The sequence below is a fragment of the Heterocephalus glaber genome, unplaced genomic scaffold, assembly GCF_053883595.1.
Source record: "Heterocephalus glaber isolate CG9 unplaced genomic scaffold, H.glaber_assembly_v1.0 deba00000331, whole genome shotgun sequence".
NCBI lineage: Eukaryota > Metazoa > Chordata > Mammalia > Rodentia > Bathyergidae > Heterocephalus > Heterocephalus glaber.
Window position 1 is genome coordinate 20,299,466 of NW_028258142.1, and position 26,728 is coordinate 20,326,193.

General features: G+C 37.7%; 1 protein-coding gene and 1 non-coding gene across 6 annotated transcripts in view; both read right to left on the reverse strand.

Annotated features, from left to right (window-relative positions):
* Window positions 1-26,728, reverse strand: part of Cdh20 (cadherin 20) — a 248,265-nt gene that overhangs the window by 47,492 nt on the left and 174,045 nt on the right. For 3 of the 5 annotated variants that reach the window (XM_021239251.2, XM_021239250.2, XM_087191927.1), the window contains 4 exons: window positions 13,849-14,246; window positions 4,803-5,097; window positions 4,149-4,268; window positions 1,638-1,805 (listed from right to left, as the gene is read on the reverse strand). In XM_021239251.2, coding sequence (XP_021094910.1) covers window positions 1,638-1,805; window positions 4,149-4,268; window positions 4,803-5,097; window positions 13,849-14,094 — 829 coding nt within the window. In that variant the 5' untranslated portion in view covers window positions 14,095-14,246. Of the gene's footprint in view, window positions 1-1,637; window positions 1,806-4,148; window positions 4,269-4,802; window positions 5,098-6,272; window positions 6,438-13,848; window positions 14,247-22,987; window positions 23,111-23,740; window positions 23,795-26,728 lie in introns of those variants that run through there. The other 2 variants (XM_087191935.1, XM_087191943.1) reach the window with 2 other exon arrangements.
* LOC147830051 (U6 spliceosomal RNA) lies at window positions 215-321 on the reverse strand. The gene has a single exon (XR_015445030.1). It is a non-coding gene; the product is annotated as a U6 spliceosomal RNA (small nuclear RNA).

Genomic DNA, 26,728 nt, shown 5'->3' on the forward strand with positions numbered 1-26,728 from the left:
TCTAGGATATTGTTTAGAGTTATTTCGAGTGCTGGTTTGGTGTTCATGAAATTTCTCAGGAGTTCTTTGCCTTGGAAGTATCTAATTTCCCCATCGATTTTGAAAGATAATTTTGTAGGATACAACAGTCTAGGTTGGAAGCTATTTTCTTTTAGGGCTTGAAATACTTCACTTCAGGCTATCCTTGACTTGAGGGTTTGTGTTGAGAAGTCTGAAAAATATGGAACGCTTCACGAATTTGCGTGTCATCGTTGCGCAGGGGCCATGCTAATCTTCTCTGTGTCTTTCCAATTTTAATATATGTGCTGCTCAAATGAGCACCAGCCTTTAACAAAACCCTTTCTCAAAAATAAAAAGGGATGGGTCCAGGGATTTAGCTCAGTGGTTCCGCTGCGTGCCTTGCAAGCGCAAGGTCCCTAATTCAATCCCTGGTACCAGAAAAAAAGGGCTGGAGTATAGCTCAGTATTAGAGGTTTAGTCTCCACTACTGGGGGGAAATAAAGATAGGAAGAAAAAGAAAAAGAAGAAATACAACACATTTATAAGAGCACGTCTTGATTTTTAGGAATCTTTTGACCATAAAATGATATAGGCAGTTTTATATGCAGGTTTGGCACATATATATTTTATAAAAATATTATATATATACATAGTCAAATGAGCTGTAAGAGAGCAGCACAGATTTTGTTTGTTTTGTATACTGCTCTGTATCCCATACCTAGAATGATGTCTGGAACAAGTATTTCTTGATTGAATGAATAGCTTCCCCCATTCTGGAATATTTTCCGTTATGCCTATATAAATCCTTCATATTTCTTGACCCTCTGTTGAAGTCTTATCCTTCTGGAAGCCTTAATTCATATTAGTTTATTGTGAACAAAGAGCCAATCCCTATGCAAAGTATTCTATGACATTAGTCTTCTGTACTGTAGGGTCAGTCAACTTAGTAACTTAACTTTAATTTACTTACACCATTTGTGAACTATGCAAGTGCCACACGAAATACTCTTTATTGATTAACTTTTTCTATGTATAGAACGTGTGCTCTACACATAGATTTTAAGCTTCACAGGGGAAAGGGGATTAGGTTTCAAATATCTGGTGACCCTTATGATACATAACCTTACAAAGCAAATGCTCAGCTTCTATTTGTGAATAGATTGGTTAAGATCGTCAGATGGGTGGGTATGTTCTGCTGCAGCTTTGGATTAGCTTCAGTAATTGCATTCTTAATATAACAGAAATTGGTTCTTCCTTTGTGTGTATGTATGTTGGGGGTGTGGTGAAAAAAATTTAGATATGCCAGTTGTTTGTGTGACCATGAAGCTCAGTCCTACTCAACAAATCTTATTTCTTAGTATTTGATTTTATGCTAGGTGGGTGGCTATGGCAATCATAAAAAGTCTTAAAAGGGCTTACATGGAGGAAATAATAAAAAAAAAGTTTGAAAAACACTAGCTAAGTGCAATGGGAAGCTGAGGCTCAGATGGAAAATGGTTGTGTTAGAATTTCACAGTGAGTGTAGGGAAGGAATTAATGAATACTTGGATCCACTCAGACTGGCTTTTCTTTTGTACCTCTGTATCAGGTGTGTCCCTCAGACCCAAGAGCTGTGCTCTGGTTGGTTAGGTACTTACTCTGGGGAAAGCGAGGTGGGTTATCATTGACATCTGAGAGGGTGATGTTGACCGTTGTAGTCCCAGCCAGTCCTCCAAGCTGCCCTCCCATGTCCTTGGCTTGGATTATCACTTCATAGTACTCTTTGGCTTCTCTGTCCATATTCATGAGTGCTGTCCTAATTACACCTGCAGGATAGAAGTCACTTTGTTTTTAAAAATAAAGCAATAAGTTCAGCTTATGAAAGATTCATTTCTAGATTCTCCCTTGTGTACTATAAATGCCCAGAGTTGAGATAGCATGTTACTCATTTTATTAAACTTGAGGTAAAAACTTAACTTTGAAAAACAACAACAAAAAAGTGCTGTACTGAAACACGTGGTGAATAAATACTATTCCAGCAGGAAGGACTCCAAGGTTTTTATTTCCTTTGGCAAAATTACTGAGAGAGAACAGGAGGTGGCAGCAGTGGTTCTCTTACAGAATTGGGGATTGCAGTCCAAGGCAATTTCAGACTGCTCAGTCACACCAAAGAAAACTGGGCCTTTGAATTCAGAAAACAAAGCCTAATATGTCTACATATCTGTGATTTTAGATAATTCTCCTTCAGCTCTTTCTTTAGCTACTAGAGCCCTTGTAGTGTGAATGACTCTTCTTTAGATAACTTGCTATTCTATATTTCCTGTCTCCCCACTACCTGTAAGTAGGGTTAGAATTCTGATTTAATTTTCCTTTTGTTATATATTCATTCTTTATTTTATATTCTGCTTACCTCTGTGCTTCACTGAATTCCATGAGCTCAGATATGAAACATGCTCTGAGTTTTTTGTTTTTACTATGCATAAAAAAGGAACTTCTCCAGACAGTAAGAAGCAGTATGATCATAGCAGTATGATGATACAGTTTCATTTAAGAAGAGGGGTCTAAACGAAATCCATTGAAATGTGTTGTTTTGATCTTGCCAAGGATGTTCCATGACATTTTATCTCCTTTTTAACCCTTCAACTTAGAAAATTTGACTTTTATATATGCTAAGTAAAGACTAAAGTCTCATTTGCTATAAGTTTATGACATGACTAATGCTTAAATAGACCATTTCCATGAAAAAGGAAGGGATTGAGAACAACAAATCATCCCCAGTTTATTCTATAACGTGTATATTGCATTTGGTAACAATATTCTAAAGTGAAATATGCATCATTTTCTTTTTTAAATGCCTCATGGGTACAGCAATAACTATCTTTTCATGTATTTTTGACCTTAACACTATAGATGCCCCCTGGGAGCTGTCAAAATAATGTAAGATTCTTCTTAAGATATAAAGGACACATTACCCTTTTCCTACCTATATTTTTCCTCCCTGTGGGCACCCTTTAGTTCTCCCTCTCCCATTAGAAGAGTTGTTGAAGTTACTGTTTTATAGAAGTCCCTAGCTGTAGTCTTTTTTCCTCCCGCTAATTTACACTCGCTCACTTTCTACTTTTATGATACAGTTTTCTGAATGCCTATCATTAGGACTTCTGGGGAAAAGAAAATTCAATCAGGTTGCTAATAATAGCAGTGTATTTTTTCTCCTTTAAATAAAGAGGTGATGACTTTTTGTATTCACCATTGACTTTACCTATGTGAAGTTTCTTCTCTTAGGTCTCTTGTTTATCCCTATGTACAATGCGAGTTATAATACTTCTTTATATTTTGCTAGTTCACAAGATTATTGGGAGGCTCAAATATGGCAATGTTTATGGAAGTATTTTAAAAGGGAGAAAGCCTGGCACAAGCGTAAGCTAATAATATAACAATTGTCTGCTCAACTCAAACATATTAAAGGGAACCCTTCATAGATTAAAACATATGAACTCTGCAGTCAAAGCTTTCAGAAAAAAACACCCAGACTTCTATTGGTTTGTGCTTTTTGCCATACTGCTCTTTATTCAGTTCTATCTGCCTTTTTAGGGGCCACATTCCATGTGCTCTTTTCTCTTTCATCACAACCTATCTGCCCCAGAAACCATTCATTCTAGCCTTGTGCTTTGCTTAGTACAGAGTGGATCAGGAAAAGAACATCAGATCCCATATCATGGGACTTATCTACAACCAGATGAACTTTGGTTGGTTTTACTTTCCCAGTTTCCGTATTTGTTAAGTGGATGGTGATGGGCTGGATGATTCCCCAAAGGTTCTTTCTAGTTCTAAAATGAGTCCAGGTTAGTCCCCTTGGTTTTTTGGAGTTATAAAAGACCTTGGTCCCTGGGATCCAATATAATCATAGGATTTTTTGGAGGCAAATGAGAGATATTTCTGTGTAAACAGGGCTTGGCTTCTCCAATAAGCACCTGTATACTGTCTACACATGGTGCTGCTGTCATCTCCAAGGCAGTGCTATTTTGCTCTCTTAATCCTAATGCTTTTAACAATCTTTGCTGGTTAATACACTCCTTGTAATATCCTTGGAAAGGAGAGTTGGGTGTGTCATAAGAAATAGTTACAAAGGATTATGGAATAAAGCATGACTCGACTCTTGCATCAGATACCTGTTTTGGAGTCCACAGAAAAATATGGCTGGCCCTGGAGAATGCTGTACACTACCCGGGCACTGTTGCCATAGGTCGGATCATCAGCATCTGTGGCTGTCACCTGGATAACAGAGGTACCTGAGGAAGAGAAGTTGTGGAAACCTGTTCAAGTCCAGTTGCTAAAGACCAGATACAATCCTGAGTGGTCAAACTTAAAGGATTTGCACTTGTGGTATTTGCTTTCTGGGGAGAGTCTCATGTCAAACTTCCATAATTCCTATCTTCTACCTGTTTAATGGGGTAATAGTTATTATTATTATTTTTGCAACAAGTAAGGATGCACAGTGTTTAGGGTCTTCATTGCTCTTTGATAATACCAAAATTCTTCTCTCTTATGAATCAAATATTATTTATCCATCTATCTATTATTTATCTCTTCTTTTGTTTTTAAAGAACCAGAACCGGAAAACAATACAGGGCTTATTGTCATTTACAATGCTGTGACTGATTCCATTGTCTAAATAGCTTCCTGCCTGCCAAAGGACTTACCATTTTTTATTCACTTTTAAAATTTGTGAGCTATTTTGCATATTCTCTTTTTCTGCATCCACCTATTATGGATTTTCCATAGGACAAATGCTGTTTGTGAAAATTAGTGAATCACCACCTTACCCACTGGTGACATTTCTGGCACAGTGGCAACATAAGGTCCATCCAGGAATTTGGGTTCATTGTCATTGATGTCTTGTATTTTGATAATGAACTCTGATTCTGGCTCCATTGGACGGCCTGTCCGCCTGTCCAGGGCTTGAGCCCTTAAAGTATACTGGGCTCTTTCCTCTCGATCAAGTCTCTGGATGGCATGGATGTCGCCAGTGGTGTCGTCGATGGTAAACACGATGCCTGCACCTTCTCCTGAGAGGATGTATTTGATGGATCCATCTCCCCTATCCATATCTGAATGAAGCTGGGGGGAAAAGTATCAAAATCTCATTATGGATATGAACAGGTGTTGGGAATAAATTGATTTTTTAGTTTGGTGCAAACTTATGACCTTCTTTTTACATAGGAATGCCTTTTCTCATTCAAGTATTTAAAAAGTTTGTCAACAAAGAAGTATGCTTTGAACAGGATTGGATCAAAGAGCAAATACAGATAGATAAAGTTTTTCCACATCATATTCAGTATCATGAACTTAATATTATTTTAAAATTCCACTCCTTTAGAAATATAGAAAACATTTTTGAAAGGTATAATCCTGAGGTATAAATAAAAGCAAATTTAATATGGAGGAACTTTGCCTTTCCATATAAGAAAAAAAAAGAGAAAAGAAGCCTAAATACCTTAAAAATTTAAAAATTGTTATAAATTGTTTTTTGGAATATCAAAAACTTTTTATGACAATTCAACTTCGTTGAAAAGCTGATGAAGTGATTCATTAAAAGATGACAGCTACCATCGTATGGGAAATAATACGTGCAGGGACTCTTGCAACTCCTCAGCCTATGACCCTAATTTTGTAGATTCATTCAGTTAGGACTGTGCTTGCTTATGTTTCAAGTGTCAAGTGGAATGTAAGTGCTGATTAAATTGTTTATATCAGTGTATCTCTCCTTTTGGTGAGACTCATTCTTGGGTTCATAATTGAATCACTCAAGTATGTGTGCAGATGGTTGAGTTATGGGCATTTTTCTCTCTGCCCATCAAACTATATCCCTCCCAGATTGTTTTTGAGTGTCTCTTCAGAGGAGCTGAGGAGTGCTATTTTTGTCTCAAGGCCCAGGAACAAATTTCTGCACTAATAATTGTGGATAATGTGTATTGGTGGCAAGAATCCTGGACTTTTGTGCTGCCTTGTAGGTAACACTTTCTTTCTAAAGGGACAACAAAAAAATGAGTTAAATTTAGTTAGTACAGCTAACTGCTGTTGCCTACATTGTTAGCATTTTTCATAGTACAGTGAAGTTCCTGAGATTAATTCATAAAACAGACAACCAGTGTTAAGCTTAGGGTAGGGAGTTAAGTATGAGGTGTGATCAGAAAAATTGGTGTATATTTAAATTAAAAAAATTTATTACAGTAAAAGAAACATTGTCATGAAACCTCCCTCAGAATGCCCCACTGTTAAAAAAATACACTTACCCCATAGTTCTTGGCACTTTGTGAAACAGTTCTGGAAGTCCTTTCTCATGAGTTTCTTTAGTTGTGCTATTGTGGCTGTTTTGATGTCCTGAATCGATTTAAAGCATTTACCTTTCATAGCCATTTTGACTTTGGGGAATAGCCAGGGGTCAGATAGTGCCAGATCTGGTGAATAAGGTGAATGAAGACATACCATAATGTTTATATGAGCCTGCCTTTCCATTGGGTAGTACTTGGCAGTGGCATTCACCATGTTTTTATCATAACTTGTAAGGATATGCACAAAAGGGGACTTCCAGAACTGCCTCAGAAAGAGGCAAGAATGGTGGGATAAGTGAGGGAATATTTTGAGGAGGATTAATGGCAACATGTCTTTTACTGTAATAAAAAATTTTACAATGTGAACATTCTCTGTATTTTTCGATTATCCCTTGTATATCTGACTTGAACACTATGTATGCTAGTTGTAAAGTGAATGCCTTTAACAAATTATTTACTGTGTATAACTTTTAATTTCCCTATTTTGTAAATGGAAAAAAACTTTACTACTTATTTTAAAAGATTACTGGATTAGAGATTAATATATATATAAAAAGCACAGTTTTTCCCCCCATAATTAGGAGCACTATAAATAGGGCCGATTATAATGATGATATACCCGCATAGAGAAAAGAGTATTAACATACCCAGCTCTTTTCTGATCCTTTCAAGCCTCCAGGAGTATAGCAGTAAAGGCAAAAACTACCTGGAGGCTTTTTTGTTGTAATAGCCCAATGGCCAGGGTTGCCAAAGGCTGCCTGAAGCATTGGTAGGGCAGTGCTACTCTGAGGATTAAAGCTCATGGACACCAAGAAGACACCTGGAAATGTAATCACATCATCCACAGATAGGAATGGCTTTGGAGGTTGTGGCTGGCGTTAAGCTGATCTCAAACTGACTCCTGGCCAAGTCACGCAGGCAATGATTTAGCTGTCTAAAGGCAGCTAGAGGAACTCAGCTGTCTCTTACTAGAAAAGGGAAATAGAATGAAATTGACTGCAAAAAATTAGTTGTGGATTTTTTATCTTGAAGTATCTGTGTAGAATGCAAAGATTTATGTTTCCTCATTCCACATACAGTGTTTATCAATATTTCTTTTACTACTCAAATCTTCTATTTATGCAAGTTAAAAAAAGCAGAAGTGCCCAGCAGCTAATGGTGAGACTAGACAGACATTTTAGCTGAACTTGGGCACAAAGAAATGAGAATGCACTCCATTTGGAACTATCCTCCTCAGCAGAGGATTAGGACAAAAGATTTCATGATGTTTCTTAAAGAAGGAAAAAAAGGCGTGTGTGTGCATGTGTGCGTGTGTGTGTTTGACACAAGGAGGAAGGGAGAGCGAATTTTAAGGCATGTGGTATGGAACTTACACTGAAATAAGTTAATTTAGGGCATGACAGATTATTTGGTGTGTATGTGTGTGGTGGTGGTGGTGGTGGAGTGGACAGAAGCTGACATAATGTACAAACCCAGGAATTTTTTGAGGTATTCTATTTATCACCTAAAAATTTTTGGCCTGTGAACTGTATAGAACTAAACATACTTGTAATCAGCCTAGGCCTAGTGTAAGTGCTCTCCCCTTGGAGAGTGCATAATAAATAACACAATCTGGAGTCACTGCTCCTGAAGAGGAGACTCTCATTCTTTTTTTTTTTTGGTACCGAGGATCGAACTTGGGTCATTGCACTTGCGCAGTAGGCAGTGAAACCACTGAGCTAAATCCCCAGCCGAGACTCTCATTCTTGAAGTTGATAATACTGACATCAAATGGAATTTGGGCTGAGGCTGAGATCTGTTATTTTTGCTAAACTCTCTAGACTGAATTCCTTGAAGGTAGGGACCATGGGACCCTCATCTTGGTGTGGGCTTTTATGTGTAATATGTACACATTAGAAGTTATTGAAAGAACGGTCTAGGGGCAGAGCTAATGCATTTTGTGGAACCATTTTATATAGTACCTTTGTTTCAAAAGAGCTAGCATCTTCCCCTGGCTTCTGAGTATACGCTTGCCCCTTTGCAAGAGAGAGAGGGGAGCGGGAGAGAGGGAGGACTCCCATGGAGAAGCAAGAGGGGGCCCCGTGAAAAGAGAGAGTATTAACTATGAAGGGGGAAAGGATCCACTCACACAGGATCTTGTCAGGAAACAAAACCTCCACCAGTTATTTTAAGAGGTTATTGACTATGGAGGATTGAAAAGGCAAGAGAGGAACTCCAGTAGAAAGTCAGGGCCTCTCTGGCAGGGTTCACAGAGGCCCAGGGGTTGGGGCTCCGGGTATCTAAATATTGGAGGGGCTTCCCACCCCCCAGAACTGGAGCCTTAGGAGATTAGAGGAGCCTCCTACTTCAAAGTCCTGAAAAACCTGGGAGTCAGGCCTTTGGAAAGGGGGTGGCATTTGTGGTTCTGGTGCTCCTGAGGGGCTGTGATGGGGTGAAGAGTGTGAAAAAGCTTCCAAAATTAGGGCTAGCAGAGTAAAGGAGCAAGTTCGTTCTTCCCCCTCCAGCCTTCTGGCCTCCCTCTGATACATTCATAGGGAAGAAACTTTTGGGGAGTCAGTTGGAAAAAGAGAAACTGTGGTACAAAGTCCTAGCTCCAGATCACAGAGTATAGGGAAAGGTGATTATGGATTGGAAAGCTACTAAGGAGCTTGAAACCAATAATGCACATAGAAGGTTCTTTGCCAGCCATAGAATCCACATCTGTTTGGGAAAATGCAAAGAAGGGACATTAGGATCTCTTCTGTGTTACTCAGCAAGTTTTCAGTGTAATAAAAAGTGTTTTATATATATATATTTAATCCAACCTACAGTGGCTGACCACTAGCTATGTAGGGGAAGGTAAGGAGCTTGTGGAGTGAAGTTGGCAGCACATATATATATCTTGGGGAAATATTTTTTTCCTAAAAAAATCTAGACAGGTGAATATCTCACTTGTCCTAATAATTCTTCAGCCAAATGAGTGAATGATGGGAAGTAGCTGCAGATCTAAAAAATCTCAGTTGTTTTAGGATTTTGAAAAGTGGCTTTTATTCCTTTTATCATCTTTCAAAATGCCTTGTGACATTCCAGAAGTGCAGTAAATGCTTACAATTGTGATTAGACAGTGTTGACATGTTAACCTCAGCATGATTTGGACCCACAGATGCATGCACAAACACATGTTCCCTGAAAAGCCTGCTTTGCATATGTCAATATAATCTAGTTTTCACTCAACACCATCTTGTCCCTGGAAAGCCCATTGTGAATTTTATAAGGCCATACCAATTACAGTTAATAATTGTTACCATACTCGTTTCTGAAATAAGCAAATATTCAGGCGGTCTCTCCACAGACATCTAGATCTCAAGGTGATAAGCTCAGTACCTCTGGGGTAAATAGAATGAAAGGTATATGAATTCTCTTTCAAAAGAAAGTAAAGGGGAAAAAGGGTCTGGGTCTGTGAATATAAATCTGTCTTCTTTGTGTGGAGGTAACAAACCCAGCCCAGAGTGAAACCTTCCCTGGTTGCTGGTGCACTGATTGGATCAGATGACTGTGGGGTGTTCTGTATCCTGGGTTAGGGTAATTAGGAAGGGTTAACACTAACAGTGAGTCCTAGAGAGTGATACAATAGCTAAGTACTCCCGAGGTTCAATAATAAAGGATTCAGGAAGCTGTCAGGCTCAGATTTCTGATTCCACCTTATTTGTTTCTGTGCCCTCAGGGCTAAATCTAAAGTCACTAGACACATAAGAGCAATGTAAAGGAAAGCCCCTGGCTTTGGTGTGAGAGAGATGAATATTTTTGATCCAGGCTTTACCTGCCACCTTCCAGTGAACATAACCTTTCTGAGCCTATTCCCTAAGTTAATTACACTTGCCTCACAGCATTGTTACAGTGATGAAGTGATCTGTTTTATGTGAATGTGACTGACACAAAGTACTGTGGTAGTCCATTACAATGTTAGCTACTTTTGTCTTTTTGCACTTTTTTGTGGCCAGTTTTATGCTAGCTCTATTCTAGACAAGATTGGGAAACAGCATCTGTTTCTAGTCTTTGAAGAAAGGAAGGGGGCCCTCAGTTGTAAGAGAGCACAAGGCAGTTACACTGTAGAAATGAATTATTTTCTTAAATTTATTTTGGCAATAACTATGTCTATTTGCAAGAAATGTTTTACCAATATTGAGAGTGTAGAAGTCTTTAGAATTCTGAGTAGATGGAAGATGTGTTCCTGACAAAAGTGGCATTTAAACTGGAACCTGAGGAATTTGAATGTGGCTTATGAGAAGAGGGGAGAGCATGTCCTTGGGAGGGCGGTGGCATGGACACATGTCTGGGTTGAGGACAAATGTGGTATGAGCTGCATGATTTATGAGGGGCTTGAAAGGAGATCCACGTTGGCTTAGAACAGTTCCTGATTTGAAAAATTGTAAGAAAGATTTGGATGAAAGAGGAAGTCCTTGAACGAATGCTAGGAGCTCTGCTAAGTGTTTCAGAGCTACAACATTTTCTTAATCAGAGCAAGCTATGAGCTGGAAAGAGTGGTTTGAGAGGATAAATGTCCTTCACCCTGGAGGAGGGATGGGTGGAGCCTCTGCCCAGGGAGACAGCCATGCCTACTCAGTTAATCTAATCATGAAGAACAGATGATGGTGGTAATGATGAAGCCCAGAATGGCAGAGATGAATCTGAGAGAAATGAGCAAGGAAGTATTGACAGATACAGTAACAGATTGTACATGAAGAACAAATAAAATAAAGAATGAAACTCACGTATTTTGAGGCTACGGGATTTTCAGCTACATTAGGTATGCATTACAGAGTTGGTAAATTCCTTTAATGGACTCCCTATACTATTACTGCTACTCCTTATACTACTACTAATGACCTGCAAGGTCATGATGATTTAAGTCTCACTGTGGACCAGGTACTGTGCTAAGTACTTTAGATGCATTAGCTTACTTAATCTTTTTTATTTTTCATTCACTAAGAATCTTTTTAAGCATCATTTATGTGACCTGTGCCAAGTCAGACCTTGGAGATTAAATAGGAGCAATGTCTAGTCTAGTTAAGGGCTTCAGACAATGAACATGTAAAAAATAAATATGGTATATTGTGATTAGAGTGTAAAACAAATAATGGTGAGAATCTAACAGGGGGTCCCACCTTAGATTCAAAATTAGTACTAGAGGAGGAAGAACAGCCAATCATAGGAGAAGACAGGGTTAGGGCATTTCATTACAATGCAGGAAGCACTTACTAAGTTATAGGAATTTTCAGGTCATGTCCCTGGAATATAAGAATGAAGGAAAGAATAGCATAGAACATGGTTGGATGCCACAGAGCAGGCTGAGTCACTAATCTGTGGGGAGGCATTTAGAGGGTTAAACAGGCAAAGGGAAGACACCGAACAGGCTCATGTAGAGGAGAGATGTAATTGGATTTACTTTTTTAGAAAGCTCATGTATGGAGGAATACATTAGAAGAAGTGTAAGTAGACAAGAGGAGACTGGTTGGGAAGCTAGGTATCTGCCCAGATGGGAGAGAATGGTGGAAGTAGAAATGAGAGAGATGACAGATTTTGAACTTTTTTTGGCACAAGATTAACAGAATTTGCAAATGGGGAGAATGTGGAGGCAAGGAAAAAAGAAAAGTGACCCCTAGGTCTTTAGTTTTAGGAATTGTGTGAAAAGCAATGTTGAGATAGGGAGGACTGGGGAAGACTAGGTTTGTAAGGAAAAAACAAGTGTTCCTTTTTGGGGTGTGGTATGTTTGAAAGGTTTGTGAGTCATAAATGTGGAGATAACATATATGTAGCAAGAATTATGAATTTGAAGCTCTAATGAGTGGTTTTAGCTAGAGATGGAGGTTTTGCATTTATTGGTGTAGAGATAGTGTTTAAAAGCACAGGTGTAGTGAGTCCCCAGGAATGAGTGTCGATGCAGAAAAATCCAGGGTGAAGTGGTCAAACACATCAGTGATAGAGGTTAGAAGAGAAGACCAGCAAACAAGGTGGAGAAAAAAGGAGAAAATACAGGGGATTGTGATGGTCATGACATTGAGAGAGGAGAGTGATGAGGAAGGAGTGATAGATCAGCAATACTGTGACTGGAGGGTTCTCTAAAATGATATCATTGAATTGAGCAGTAGAGGGTTCTTAGTGGTGAAAACACAGTTAGTGCAGTGGTAGGTACAGAGCAAGGAAACTATTAAAAAGAGATTGAGAAGCTTGGTACAGTATGCATGCCTAAAAATCCACCTACTCAGAAGGCTGAGACCAGAGGATCACAAGTTTAAAGTCAGCCTGGGCAATTAAGCAAGATGCTATCTCAAAAAATAAATAGGGCTGGAGATATAACTCAGTGGTAGAGTACTTGTCTACCATGCATGAAGTCCTGGTTTTGATCTCTAGTAAGTGCTCCTATAGACAACTCTTGAGAAGTGGCTCAAGTGGAGGAAGCTGAGAGAAGTAATTGTTAGGACTGGGATTTGAACCACATGTGTTTGAATCTGAAACCCATCCTCTCAGCCTTTGTGCTAAACAAGTGTTTAAGTTATCATTTGAATGATTTATTTTCTAATTAATTCCTTGTCTCCCATTCTCTCTTGCTTGGATGCTTTTACAAAATGGTCTCTGATTAACACCCAAATAAAATAAACACAGGAGAAAGCCAGGCTTAAAGATGAAATGATGAGAGATAAATCAAGGGAATTTGAGCATACTGTTTATAAATATTTTTTAAAATTAATTTTGTTGGTACATTTTAGGTATACAATATAATGACATTCATCACTGGAAATTTGCACCATTACATAATCTCTCGTTTCTTATTTTTTCCCCATTCCCCTGCCCTCCCTTCAACCACTCCATCCCTCCCTATTTACAAAGACTTTTTTTTTTTTTTTTGGTACCGGGGATTGAACTGGGGTCCTTGTGCTTGGCTTGTGAGGCAGGTGGTGGCAGAACCACTGAGCTAAATCCCCGGCCCTACAAGGACTTTGCTTCCATTTTTTCATTTTCTCATATTAATTCCATTCCCTTCTTTCCTTTCCCCTACATAAATATATTGACTGATTATTTTCAGCTATCCTAAAACACATGCTAGGATATTCTGAAATGAAAAATGTTTTATTCATTAAATTTAGGCCTCAGGTTATACCTGTGGACATGCTTTGAAAAAAATACAAAAGATACAATTTCTCCTTTTCCTTTTGCTTTTTTGTTCTTCCTGCTCCATCCTCTTTATTTCTAGGAGGGTGCTGCTGCCTCCGTTGGGACCTGAATGTCTCTTCTAGTGTCTGAGACTTTCTCTCCAACACCCAGTTCTAATTTCACTTTTTTCCACTCAGAACAGAGATGTGGACAAGGTGAGGAATCTTCCCTTTCTTATTTGACAAAACAAAAGTTGTATTTTAGGTAGGTTTTAAATAACATGTCACTAAACTTTTCCTTAGGCCTCAGACACAGGGTAGGTAAGCATTCCCACTTAATTCATATACATACTCACTTTTAAACTCAGGTACCCCAACAATTTATCTCTGTACTGGGTATATCTTACCTTGCCAACATACAAAGGGTCGGTCCCAGTATACTCTTCCAGAACGAAAAACTGGTTCCAAACCCAGCTCCTCTTGGTTCGCAGATGTGACTGTGTCTTGTGCGACAGAAGTGCTTCTAATTTGCCTTGAGCTGTTGGAGTGCCCGAGAGGACAGTGGTTGTAAGGTCCATCAATCCCCAGAAGTATAAGGACATGCCAAGTCCAAGCCAGCTCTTTGCATTGCTCATTCTACCAGAAGTCCACATGGGATTGCAGGATTTCCGAAAGTAAAGTATAGGATGATAAGCCACTGGAACTTGAGTATTTTCCAAATTAAAATATAACAACACAGTTTATTGGACACTTATGCTTTCCAAGTAAGATCCAGATTCAAGTCAATCTGCTTGAAGTTTACTTCCTGGCAAGTTAAGGAAAACACAGTGTGATGACATCAAATTCTTTGCTTTGGACTGACAGCAAGATTTCAAGAAACATCAGTAAATATTTGATTTTTTACTCAATGAAATAGTCAACTGGTTATTGCTTTAGAAATGTTTCAGTCATAAATAATACTTTGATACAAAGTAGACAACATATCTTTCTGTAATCAGTCCAAACCTTTGGATATAGATTCAGTGGGAATTAAAGTAGTGAATAACTTTCTTCTCAATGGTAACTTAAGTGGAGGATTATACTGTATTATTGATTGGTTTGAAAATTAATAGTGTGCTTCTTGAATATTTATGACTCCTAAACTCTTAAAAATAGCATTCATTTCAAAAATTTACAGCTAATAATTAATATTTCCATTAGCTCAACTGCTTTTCTTATCTTATTAAAAAACATCCAACTCAACTTTCTTTTTGCTGCTCACAATTATCTTGTGCCTACCTCTGTTATCAATAATGCTAGGAATCTTGGGCTTCATTTATAAGCAGCCATGGATTATTTCTAACTTTAATCATTTTCTGAGCTCTTGAGAATTCGAGTTTTACACTCTACTGCTTCAGCTTTGAAGCACTGATAAGGGCTGCTAATGTGACTTTTCTAGGATGTGAATGGCCAGTTAATTATTATATCCTTCACAATAGACTATAAAGTGCAGTTAGTCACATGCCACTGTGAGTAAGGCATGAGAATCTATCTGGATAAATTTTCCTTCCTAACCTGAAGGATTCATTTAGGCAAAGGGATGTTAACTTCTTCCTTGGTGATACCTTTTCATCAGTTAAGCTTCTCATCAACCTATACTTCCTTCATTTGGCTGGGTTTAATGAGGTGACATAGCATGCAGGCACTCGGTCAAAACAAAATGTTTTCTGTGGGATTAATATTTTCAATATTATTTTGAAGAGCAGCTGTCATATCTAGAACAAAAGGGATTGCAGATTTGTTCAACTAAATAATACTTTTTCTTTTTTTCTGAAAGTGGCTTAAGATGAATACCTTGATATTAGCTCAATTCCTACCTTCTACCTGTTATCATCAGAACTGGCTTTAGCTTCCTCTCTAATACTGTCTAAGTGTGCAAAAGAACTTTTAAAATATCTTATAATTATTTCATACAATATGCCATTTCATTTATGTATGAGAAATCGTGTTCATGAAAACTGAGAAAAAGAGAAAGGTGGAGAAAACAGAATTTTCAGAAGAGAATTGAGAGATGGTGTTTCTTTAGATTTCTAGCTCTAAAGGCAGATTGATTGTTAAGAAGAAGCAAAAGCAAGGCAGGTCTATCTTATTAAGGATAACCTGTTTGTTAATGAAGAACAATGGTGTAGCTGGAAGGTGAGTTACCAAATATTAGTTGTCCCCCTTTTTTTGGATTGGTGGACAGAAACCCAACTCATGTTTTTCTGATCTCTATCTAAGGGAAGGTGTTCTGGGAGAATGAACTTTAAGCCAGGAGCTGAATTGATTAAAAAGATTGATGAAAAACTGGTAAACTGTTTTAGGGACCTAGAAGGAAGCCTAAAGTGATACAGTTACAATGTTAGGCAGAAAGTTAGTTATTAGGCTGCAGATAGGTGGCTGGGGGGCCTTGTATAAAACAAAGATGTATTTTTTCTTAACTTTCTTAATCATTAGCTATAGATAAGATCCCTACAAACTTGAAGTTTTAAACTTTAGCTCAATAAAAATGTAGTATCTTGGTACTCTGCTGATTAGGTCCAGAGCCCATGCAAAATTCAGACAGTTGGTGAGGTGTTGGAAAAACCTTAAAGTCTAAAAACAAACTAAATAGAGACAACCTAAAAAGTAAACTGGGCCGGGGGGTGGGGAGGTTGGAGGAAAGAAGAGAAAGAAAAAAATATGAGAAAAGAAGGAAAAACCAGAAACAAAGTTTTATTGTAAATAGGGAGGGGTGGAGGGGTGGAAGGGAGGGAAGGGGAAAGGGGAAAAAACAAGAACCAAGATATACCATGTACAGGTACAAATTCCCAATGATGAATGCGATCATAACGTATACCTAAAAACAGATCCCGAAGTCCAGTGGAATAGGTTAGAAAATCCAAAAACAACTCCAGAAATACTCAGCCACCACATCTTTGACAAAGGAGCCAGACACCCTCTGGAGGAAAGATAGCCTCTTTAATAAATGGTGCTGGAAAAACTGGATTTCAACTTGCCAAAGATTAAAACTAGACCCATATCTTTAAAGATAAGTTAGGTAGAACTCTTGAAGATACTGGCATAGAAAAAAGACTTTATGACTAAATCTTTAGTTGCATGTGAAGTAGAACAAAGAATCAACAAGTGGGATCTCATCTTATTAAAAAGCTTTTGCACTGCAAGAAAAACCACCAACAGAGTGAAGAGACAGCCTACAATGTGGGAAAAAAGTTTTTATCAGCTATTCCTCAGACAAAGGACTACTATCTAGAATATATAAAGAACTTAAAAAAAATCAGACTCCCCAAATTTAAAGACCCAATTCAAAAATGGGCATCTGAAATGAGCAGACATTTCTCAGACAAAGAAGTAAAAGCAGCAAATAAACATATGAAAAATGAAAAAATGTTCAACATCACTAGTCATTGAGAGATGCAGATGAAAACAACACTGAGATTCCACCTCACTCATAAAGAATGGCTGCTATCAAGAAATCAGCCAGTGCCCAGAACCTGGAAGGAAGCTCCCCTGGCGCCATCCCAAGCTCCCAGGGCAGAGAAGGTGAGCCAGTCCCAGAACCCGGAAGGAAGCTCCCCTACTGCCACCCCAAGCTCCTAGGGCAGAGAAGGTGATCCAGTCCCAGAACCTGGAAGGAAGCTCCCCTGCTGCCATCCCAAGCTCCTAGGGCAGAGAAGGTGAGCCACACGGGCGCCAGAAGCACTCCCCCCCGGCCCCTGGCCCCCGTGGAAATGAGAAGACACATAAACAACCCTCAAAAACAGACTTCATGATCACCTACAGCAACCCCAAAGGGAAATGAGATGGAACAATCTGATACTTAACCACCTGGACTCTCCAAACTGGCAACAAAAGAGGATATGGGAAAAATGAAATCAGAAATAATTACTCAGATAACAGCAAAGATTTTGCTCATGGTGCAAGACATGATTAATAAATCTAGAGAGGACACAGATAAAAAAATAGAGGATCTGAGGAACATGATGGAATCCCAACATAGGAAACAAATGGAATCCATAAAACAGATAAAAATAGATTTCCAGGAGATTAAAAACTCCATCGAAAGTCTGCGCAGCAGAATGAACCAATGGTGAGGACAGAATTTCAGATATAGAAGAAAAGATTGCAATTAGTGACCAGGAAAAGAAAAACTGCTTTAAAATTGTAAGAGACCACGAGAAATCTATCCAGCAGCTGCTAGACAATGCAAAGAAGAATAACATAAGACTGACTGGAGTCAGTGAAGAAAGAGGAGAGAGTGCAGATGACATAAAAAAACTGTTCACAGAAGTGATGGCAGAAAATTTCCCAAGGAGGGGAAGAGAACTTGACATACAGATAAGTGAGGCATATAGGACTCCAAATAGCTTTGATCAAAAAAAATCTACACGTAGGCATATAATAATTAGGATTCCAGAAATCCAACAGAAGAACAAAATTCTTCAAGCAGTGAGAGAAAAGAAACAAATCACATACAAAGGAAAGCCCATCAGAATCACAGCAGACTTCTCAATGCAAACCCTCACGGCAAAGAAGAGCTTGGAGTGATGTATTTCAAGCCCTAAAGGAAAACAGCCTCCAAACCAGATTGATGTACCCTGCAAAACTATCTTTCAAATTTGATTGAGAAATAATATGCTTTCATGATAAAGAGCACCTCAGGAACTTCATGAATATCAAACCAGCACTCCAAAAAATTTTAGACAATACCCTAGGAAAAGACAATGAGGATCACAACCCCAGGAAACCCAGCAGAATGAATCCACTGGGCATGACAAATTAAACACAAAGGGGGAGAATCCAACAAAAAGAAAAAGTCATGACAAGGCTTTTAAAACTTTTAACATCATCTGCCTAATGAGTGTGTAATTCAATCTTGTTATTGTACTGATTAGTATTTTTCTGATTCTAGAGTTGCACACCTTTCCTTGTGCTGTACTGGCTATTTATCATCTTCTTATATCTACATTTTAATTGGGTTGTCTATTAATGAGCTCTAAGAATTCTTTATATATTCTGGTTGTAGGTTATATGCATTGTAAATATGGTCTGTTTAAGGACTACTTTTCATTTTAATGATGTCATTTAAAGTTCTAAATTTTGATGGAATCTCATTTATCAATTTTTTTCTTTTATACATCATGTCTTTTGTATTCTAGGTAGTTCTTGCCTACCCTGAATTCATAAACATTTCCCCTTATAATTTCTTCTTAAAGTTTTATACTTTTAGGCTTTCTTATTTAGGTTCATAGATCCCTTCAAGTTATTTTCATGTATGGAAATAAAGGGTTGAGGTTCATTTTTTATATACAGATACCAGGTGTTGTAGTGCCCTTTGCTGAAAACACTATCTCTTCTTCAGCTCTTGAATTGAGTTTATATTCTATGAAATGCTAATGTTAAATAATCTTTCAAAACGCAGTGGACCATATATGTGTGGTTCTATTTCTAGATTCTCTGTTTTATTCAAATGATCTGTATGTCTTTCCTTACACCAACACTGCTTTGATTACTGTAGCTTTAGAAGAAGTCTTAAAATTAGGTACTAAACATCTTCCAACACTGTTTTTTTTTTTTTTTAACTTTTCTGGGTCCTTTGTACTCCTACATAACTTTTAAATTTCAATATCCAATTCTTCATTTATAGCAAGTATACACAGACCTGAATTTTTATATGTACCTTGTGTTTTCTAATCCTGCTAAATTCAAATAACAGTTCTAGAGGCTCCTAGAGATTTCTTAGTATTTTCTCTGTAGATGATCATTTCATCTACATATAAAGATTTTGCTTCTACCTTGCCAATCCTATCCTAATTGTGTCATTTTATTGCCAGACTATTTTGGTGGGGCCTAGGTTTCAAAGTTTAATGGACAGATAAAGAGTAAGCATATCTGCCCTTGTTCCCCACCTTAAGGAGAAAGCATTGTATCTTCTCCATTCATATAAGGTGTTCTCACTGGAAGTTTGGAGAGTACATGTCTTTAATCTGTTGAGAAGGTTCTGTTCTACTTCTCGTCTCCTGATAGCTTTTACCATCAACAGCGGTAGAATTTAGTTCAATATTTTTTCTCCAACTAGTGACAGGATCATATGGCTTTTTCCTTTCGTCTGTTAAAATGATGACTTTTAGGGGTGGATCTTCCAATGCTGAACCAACACTGCCATCCCTATAACAAAACCACTTTCTACATCCTGCCAGATCTGACTTCTAATAGTTTTGTTTTGTTAAACAAATTTCTATCTATGTTCATACTTTCTTCTTCTATTATCTTTATCCAGTTTTAGGATTAGCACAACGTTGATTTCCTAAAATGAGGGGAGAAGTGTTCCTTTTTTCTGCTTTAAATGTTTGATATAATTTATCAGTTAAAGTGTTTATGAGCCTGCTGTTGTCATATAGGTAGGTTTTCAAGCTAGGAATATATTTTCTTTAATAGGTGCTATTCAAATTTTATATTTCCTCCAGAGTTAGCTTCATTAGTTTGTCTTCCAAGGTACTTCCTAGAAGTTGTCAAATTTATTTCAAAACAGATTTTTGAAATATGCTTTCTATATCCTTTTAAATTCTGTAAAATCTGTGGTAATGTCTTCTAGATCTTGATAGTGTAATTTAAAAAATGTATAATTGATATTGTGTAACAGGAAGAAAAGGTCTAAAGTAGCAGGGGAAGTGCAAGGGGTAGGGGAAAGGAAAAAGGGGAAAAGAAGAAATATGAGAAAAGGAAAAAAATGGAAACAAAGTCTTTGCAAATAGGGAAGGGTGGAGGGGGTGAAAGGAGGGCAGGGGAATGGGGAAAAAAAAAAAGAACCAAGATACTCATGTAAAGGTACGAGATCCCAATGATGAATGTAACTGTATTTTATACCTAAAATGTACCAGTACAAGAATTAAAAAAAAAAAAAAAGAAATTAGCCAGTAACAAATGCTGATGGGTTTGTGGGGAGAAGGTAGCCTTCTCCACTGTTGATGGGAGTTCAGACTGGTGTAACCACTTTGGAAATCAGTATGGAGATACCTAAAAAAAAGTAGGATTAGAGGTCCCATTTGAGCCAGGTATTCCCCTGCTGGATATCTTCCCCAAAGAATTAAAAGAATCATACCACAGTGGTATATGTCCACCCATGTTTTTAGCAGCAAAGTTCATAATAGCTAAAGCTTGGAAACACCCCAATTGTCCATCAACTGGAGACTGGATAAAGAAGATGTGGTTTTTGAAAGTGTAAATAAAGATTAAAATGAATAATTGATAGTGTGAAATAGGAAGAAAAGGTCTAAAGGGGCAGGGGAAGTGGGAGGGGTAGGGGAAAGGAAAGAAAGGAAAGGAAAAATTATGAGAAAAGGAAAAAATGGAAACAAACTCTTTGTAGATAGGGAGGGGTGGAGAGGTTGAAGGAAGGACAGGAAATGGGGAGAAAATAAGAACCAAGATACATCATGTAAAGGTACAAGTACCCAATTATAAATGTAAATGTATTGTATACCTAAAATGTACCAATAAAAGAAATTAAAGGGAAAAAAAAGATTCTTTTTTTTATAAAGTGGAGTACTGCTCAGCCATAAAGAACAAGAAATTAGATATTTATAGTTAAATGGATGCACATTGAGGCCATACTCTTAAGTGAAATAAATAGGACACACACATGTAAATACCGAATAGTTTCTCAGGTGTGAGAAACTGAAAGTGTAAATAAGGATTAAAATGTATAATTGATAATGTGAAATAGGAAGAAAAGGTCTAAAGGGGAAGGGGAAGTGTGAGGGGTAGGGGAAAGGAAAGAAGGGAAAAGAAGAAATATGAGAAAAGGAAAAAAATGGAAACAAAGTCTTTGCAAATAGGGAAGGGTGGAGGGGGTGAAGGGAGGGCAGGTGAAGGGGAAAAAATAAGAACCAAGATAGATTATGTAAATGTACAAATTTCCAATGATGAATGTCATTATATTGTATACCTAAGATGTACCAATAAACTTAATGAATACAAAAAAAAAAGTAAACTGGAACTGATTTAGCTCTGAAGTAAGTAAACACAGCTCATTCTGTTTTCATCAGAACAATAACACAGTCAAGGATCACTATAGGGAAGGAGAAGGAGGCAAAATCCCAGGCCCTTCCTTGCTGTCCATTAAAAACATGATTTGTGTTTTTTCCTGGGACAGGTGGAGACTTAGCCAGTTTTGCTACAAACCTTAACTCTTCACTTGGGCCTTTGATAACTAAAAGCAGAACAAAATTTAACTTTCATTTTGAATCTTTTGTTGCTGTAAAACTTGGGTCAAATCTCTTCTCAGCTGCACATATAGATATCTTAGGGAGTGTCTGTCTAAAAATTGGTAAACAAGGTTAATTAGCCCAGAGTTTACATACTCTCACCCCCTTCAAGGCTGAAGACACCAGGATAAATGATTTTCAGGGACATCCAACTATGTTTGAGATGTTTCCAGTCGTCCTTGAACCTGTTTGTCCTGAACCTTCAATCACCTGAGAACAAAACCCTCCCCCAGCCAAAAAGATTTCAAAACTAGGGCCGGGGATTTAGCTCAGTGGTTCCGGCGCCTGCCTTGCAAGCGCAAGGACCGGAGTTTGATCCCCGGTACCAAAAAAAAAAGATTCCAAAACTAGGACACTTGGACTGAGATTACTTTGACACCAGGACTGAGATAATGATCAACTCAATCCCAGTCCACTCCTAATCTTTAAAGGCTATCCTCTCGCTTTTGTGGGTGGGCCAGTCTGAACCCCTGTATCAGAGTGTGCCTCTAACCTGGATCCCTTTCTTATCTTCTACGTAATTTTCCAATTAAAACATTTTTCTGTAAATTTATGCTTTAGTTTCAATTTCTACTACTAAAAGCAAGGGCACAAGCTAGCAGGGCATCACACACAAAAAAAGTTGTTTTCAGAATACCGTGGTTGGTAAACTATAGGGAATAGTGTGTAGATTGTAAAATCAATAGACTAAGAGACAGATTTGTTCCTGGTTCTATCTTCTTAGCCTCTGATTTGTTCATTTTTGTTCAAGAATGTGTTTAGAGCTCTGTTAGTGACTGCTCATATTTAATTTCCTCATTTGTTAAGCAGGCACAAGAATTCTATCTACTTCACAAGGCTATCATGAGGACTGAATACGACAATGTAGATGGAAGTGCTTTGTTAATGAGGAAGGTGCTGATATTTTAATAGTCACATAAATTACATGGGTCATCTGTGAAAATAATGGAGCTGAGTCTGAACCTTATCTCATGGGCACATTTGGGACCAAAATTCTGAACAGTCCTATAATATGTACCAGGGCTTGTTAGGTAGGTAGTTAAATATTAGTAGACCTGATTTGTGGACAAAGTTTGTGTGTGTGTGTGCGTGCGTGCGTGCGCGTGTGTGTGATCCAAAATAGCATGCATTGCCCATTAAATAAACAAAATCTTCAATGTATAACATGTTTATAATCATTTGTTAGGTCTCAAACCTAAAGCTATCCCATACAGCCCAAAGACATTTTAAAGTTATACATTGTGCACAATCCTTCTGATACCTGGCCGCCTAGCCATCTTCTTCCAGAACAAGGCATACAGCATTCCTGGTTGCCACAGACTACAGCCCAATGATATCAGCAAAGGAAATGTTCTTTAAAGACTCTTCTGCTTTGGACTGAGACCTGGTTTAAATGAAGAATTTATCTTTTGTAACTTCTTACATGATTAAAACCCCGGAGGAACCACTGACTATCTAAAAGGGATAGGGAGATATTTTCTAATTCCAAAGTAATTTGTAAGTAAAATGTTGATAAGCACCATAATCACTATAGTTCCCTGAACCCCAGGAGTAACTTTTGTTTGCATAAAAAGGTCTCCAGATTTTCCTGTGGTACAGATGCCTTTATGGTACTGTCTGCCTTCTCTCTTGAAAGAGTAACTCTATATTTACTTGATAATAAACTCTACCTATACTTCTACATGACTGCCTATGTGTCTTGACTGAAGTCTTTCATCAGCGACACAAAGAACTGAGGACCGAAGCGTTGGGCTGAGTTCTTCACTGCATCAGGGCCTGGCTTCCTGGTGACAGGCTAATCAAAATATACAGTGAATGTTTAAGTTAGAAAAATTTTATTATGGTAAAAGAGACATTGCTATCAATCTTCTCAAAATATCTGTCCCTCAATTCAAACACACCTATCTCATTGATCTTGCCACTTTCTGAAGCACTTTTGGAAATCCTCTTTCTTGAGTGTCTTTAGTTGTACTCTTGTAGCTGCCTTGATGTCAGATAGATTGAAAATGTTTACCTTTCATGGCCATTTTGACTTTGGGGAAGAGCCAGAAGTCTCACAGTGCCAGATCTGGTGAATAAGGTGGATGAAGACATGTTAGAATTTCTATATGAGCCTGCCTTTCCGTTGGAAGGCACTTGGCAGCAGCACTCACCATATTTTTGATCATGCCTTATAAGGACACTCACAAAAGAGGACTTTCAGAACTGCTCAGAAAGTGGCAAGAAGGATGGGATAAGCATGTTTAAAATGAGAGAGAGTATTCTGAGGCAGATCAATGGCAATGTGTCTTTTACTGTGATAGTTTTTAAATATTCACCGTATATTTTGATCAGCCCTTGTATCTGTCATTCCACAGATCCAGATCTCTACACCTGTTTTGAGCACTGTTTCGTAGCAGATTCTGACTCAGCCTAATTCTTTAATAACTATATTTTGTTTTTCCACCTGGGGAAATTTAATGAAGGGCTAGAAAATTCTTTAATATTGGAGAAAATTCTTCCAATGTTCGGATTTATCAAAGGTAGAACATGTGTGTGTGTACTGTATTTAATATATTTCTTCTACTGTCCGAGTTTCACATAAGCACATTTTTCCCAACCACACATATGAATGATTTTTCCCGGTTTCAGCAGCTTGGTTTGTATCTAAGTGTGCATGTACACATGTCTGGGGTTATGCAGATGTCCCTTATTCTGCTTCCACTGTCTAAATTTCATGAACAGAAAGAAATTTGAAAAACTTTTGAAGAATTTTTAAGTAGTGCCTCTTATATCCTCCTATATAGACTAGACATGAATTCTCACCAATTGATATCTCCTGTCTTTACCTATACATGTGATCTGAAGAGTGCAAGAAAAAAAAGCATTAATTGGAACCTTTGTGATCAATCGTTTGTAGACAGTCCAATTGTCTCAGCTTTCATCTCCCTCTCTTGCCCTCTTAGGCCTCCTACAAACTAGTGCAAAGTTTTTATTTTCTTACCTTTCACTGAACACATCTTTAGGAACTGCAGAGCTCTTGGTGATCCTGTGAAAGCTGGTGGTCCTTGGACCTTCTCAGATTAAGTGACAAAGACTGCCACACCTGTAAACTTGTTCTTGTGTTAAAGAACTTGATAGTGACATTTGATGGAAAGAACATTATTTCTGCTTCCTCAGGGTGGAATGCATGAAAAGCACTCTTGCCTAACTTTTTAGAAAGTAAAAGCTGGGTTTTATACTAGTTACATTATTCTTATCACAATTAGAGCTGTTTTGATACAAATAAAGGGAAAATCAGTTCTATCAGAAATGCTAACCAATTTGCAATAATAAATGATGTAGTTCTTACATTCATATATCTTTCCTATGAATATGAAGAGATTATGTGTTTCAGGGTGGTAATTGTTGTTCTTATAAAGGAAGATACTGATATATGATTATTTGTAATATATATAGATCTGCTTTGGAAGACTACATATGCCACAGGAAGAATACATTAGTGGAAATTGACTTCTCTGTTCAATGAATCTTTTAAAAGTTTTCTCTCCTCAATCCTTCCTAAAGAAAGCAAACAGCTTGGTAATGAACACAGTAGGAAGAAATTAAAGTTGTACATAAAGTGCGCTCTCAGTGGATTGTTTATTTTGTTACTTAAATTTGTTGTGATATTTAAAATGTAGGGGGGAGAAATGGTTACTGCTTTTTCCGTGAAATGAACTGGGCTTTTACGGTCCTTCTCTGATTTCTTTCTTCATTATTCTAGTTTCCCTAAGCCTTGTAAGTACTACTCTGAAAAGCTCAAATGACTTCTCTGCAGAAGCAACCAGTTGACTCTGTTAGTGACTCCCCATAGGAAGTGGAGTGTTTAATGTTCTGATGTGGCCTAATGCCTTTACTGAGGTAAATGTAGATAGTGGTGGCATGGCTTTAGGCAGCTAACTTCTTAAATTATCACTTTTACTTAGAGAAAGAGCCTCAGAAATGGATTTAAAAGAAAAAAGAAAAGAGACTTTATAGAGATCTTACACATTACAATGAAACATGACAGTGCACCATAAGGTGCGTCAACATTAAGTCAGAATAGAGCTCAGTGTCATTATTCCATCTGTCCATCAAAGAGCCTACTTGAGAAATATGAAAAAATTTGTTGTACTTAAGAGTCAGAATCCTTCAGCATAGATTACCAAACCCCTCAGGAATGACATAGGTGGTCACAGTTATAGACTAGAGTGAAAAGTTTATATGATGATCCTATATTTGAATATGTATGGCTCACAAACAGAAATTCTTCATTGTAGAATTCCATAAAGAAAATATTTTCAGTGTCTCTGTATCAAAACTTTCATTATTTCTGGATCAGTTTGTATATGTTTGTGTCTGTCTGTGCCATCAGGGATCTGTTTTAGAAAGGGGTGTACATTAGTGGTTTTGTGTGTTGAGAGGCAATACAGTCTCTGACTGGAAGTCATTTACTGCACAGGTTCCATCCATCACTGTTTCCTCCAGGCAGTCATTAGGTGAGTAGAAAGGCCATCTCTCATTGTAATCATCAACTCATCAGCCTACCCAAAGCTACCAATCTATGGAGGCAACTAGTTAATTATCAGCAGAGCCAAAAGAGCTGTCCAAGTACTAGATTTCCTGGGCTTTGAGTTTTGTTCTCAATTTCATTCCCTATTGCAGGCCTTACCTGTCTCATAGCACTACCTTTTTCCAACTTAACATTTTAAAAATGGAATGGATCTTCAAATCAGTGTGCACATATTTAATGTGCTCAGATATCCTTCCTCCATTTCTCAAAGAAACTGTTAATAAATTGATGGTATGTATAGAATTGAGGAATTATGGCATTAAACAATGATGGAGGGAAAAAATAAAGAATATTTAATCTCCTCTGAGATTTCTTAGGGCAGGTGCTCAATCTCTTGTTTAATTTAATTTTGATTATTTAATTTCCTATGAATGCTTTCTTATCCAAGTTCCTCAAAAACTATGGAAATTCTGAGCCTAAAGATTCAGG